The sequence below is a fragment of the Austrofundulus limnaeus genome, unplaced genomic scaffold (assembly GCF_001266775.1).
Source record: "Austrofundulus limnaeus strain Quisiro unplaced genomic scaffold, Austrofundulus_limnaeus-1.0 Scaffold179, whole genome shotgun sequence".
Lineage (NCBI taxonomy): Eukaryota > Metazoa > Chordata > Actinopteri > Cyprinodontiformes > Rivulidae > Austrofundulus > Austrofundulus limnaeus.
The window spans coordinates 694,155-695,812 of NW_013952581.1; the positions used below are offsets into that span (position 1 = coordinate 694,155).

The window sequence follows — 1,658 nt, forward strand, 5'->3', positions numbered from 1 at the left end:
ATATATTTTTAAACTTTTAGTTTAAAAACTATAAAATCTAAACAGCCTACAGTATTTTTACAGTCTTTATTTTACAGTTAAAATAAATGTTTATTAAATAAAGTCTAATGTTACAACTAATCACGGATCCCTTTAAAACAACCTCAGGTCATTTTCTGCTCCGATGACATTATTTTATCATGACATATTTAATTGTACTTTAGTTTGGATGTGGTCATGTCTGTGTGCTGCTACAGTTCTTGGTCACGTCTCTCCTGAATGCTTTTGATGGAAACAGCTCATCGAGCTACAGAAACCTCTCAGTTGTGGGTCAGGACATCAGAGTGCGGTTCTGGTTGGCCTTTCTAACTAACAGACATTATTTACAGACTCACAGTTTCATCCCAGGTGGGGAAAGAAAGAAACATCTGCTGCAGAACCAAGTCTGAGCTTTGTGGGTCAGGCGAAACTAACAGCAGTCATCTCGTGATATTTACACTTAAATGAAACATGACATTGTGTCCGTATTTTAGTCTGTGTATGTACATCTGGGCTGCCTCGGGTTCATCTCAGTCAAGTGCGTTATTAAAACAAATTAAAAACTAAATAAAGGACTCACTTGTCCCACGGATCCAGAAGATCATCTCCTGTGTAGGACGACAAGCTGCTTTCAAAACACCTAGAGGGGACAAATGTTGACAAAATTAAAGCGCATTGGTCAACAGTTGTTTGTAAAATACTGGTCTTAACCAACAACAGAGCTAGCAGCTACATGCTAAAACCCGCTGTTTTCTATTCAGACTTACTGTATATACGTGGCAATGTTCATCTCGCTTTCATTACAGGACGACCGAAAACAAGAGTTGCTTTTAAAAACGTAACTTGATCGAGTTTACAGAGACTTTTAACACTAAAATGACATTTTGACGTAGCGTTTCCCCTCCGCAGCTTTGCTGTTTGAAATTCGGGCTCAGCCAATAGCGTGCGACCCATGAGCGTGACGTCATTAAAAACTTTATTAACCTAAATAAATTGAACAACAGAAAGAAAGCTACGGATTTAACTCTAAAACAATGTTTTTTTATTGGAGGAGTCCATAATGCCTGAAAAGAAGTGTAAAATAGAAATGTATAATGCATAATTCCAAAACTAGAGGCAAAAATGTGAAAAAAACTACGTTTTTATTAGCTCCTCTTGATGTTTAGAACAGATGTGAGGAAAAAACATTTAAAGAAAAAAACAAGTAAATCAGTTTGATAGATTGAGACCCCGTGCTGGAAGCTATATAAAGGCAGAAATCTGAAATTAAAGAAATAGTTTGTGACAGAAGCTGTGCCCCGTTTGTAGCTCAGCTGACCAGGAGCTAACCACCGGGTGGGCGGAGGTTGCACTTCAGCCAGATTTCAAGTTTTCTACCCAGATCAGTGTTGTGAAAAAAATCAATAGCGACCAAATAAAAATAAGTAGCGGAATGATTTCAGCCGTCTGGTAAATGTTATTTATTTAAAAGAGTAACGATGCTCATTACATCATCAAAGTAATTACAACATGATTTAGCCATCCACTCATCAAGTACACCTCGCTGCGATGTCAGACACATACCATATTTGGAAGTAGCATCATTGCATTCCGGAAATGAAGGGGGCGCCGTTTCCTATACCAGCCGCGTTATCTACAAT

The 1,658-nt window shown here is 38.1% G+C and overlaps 1 protein-coding gene across 1 annotated transcript in view; it reads right to left on the bottom strand.

The window, feature by feature from the left end:
- The window catches only part of bub1 (BUB1 mitotic checkpoint serine/threonine kinase), a gene marked incomplete in the record, with an annotated part of 23,707 nt that extends 22,758 nt beyond the window's left edge, over nucleotides 1-949 (bottom strand). Inside the window, 2 exon segments of the mRNA XM_014017941.1 lie at nucleotides 599-658; nucleotides 786-949. Coding sequence (XP_013873395.1) covers nucleotides 599-658; nucleotides 786-808 — 83 coding nt within the window.
- Between the last annotated feature and the right edge of the window lie 709 nt (nucleotides 950-1,658).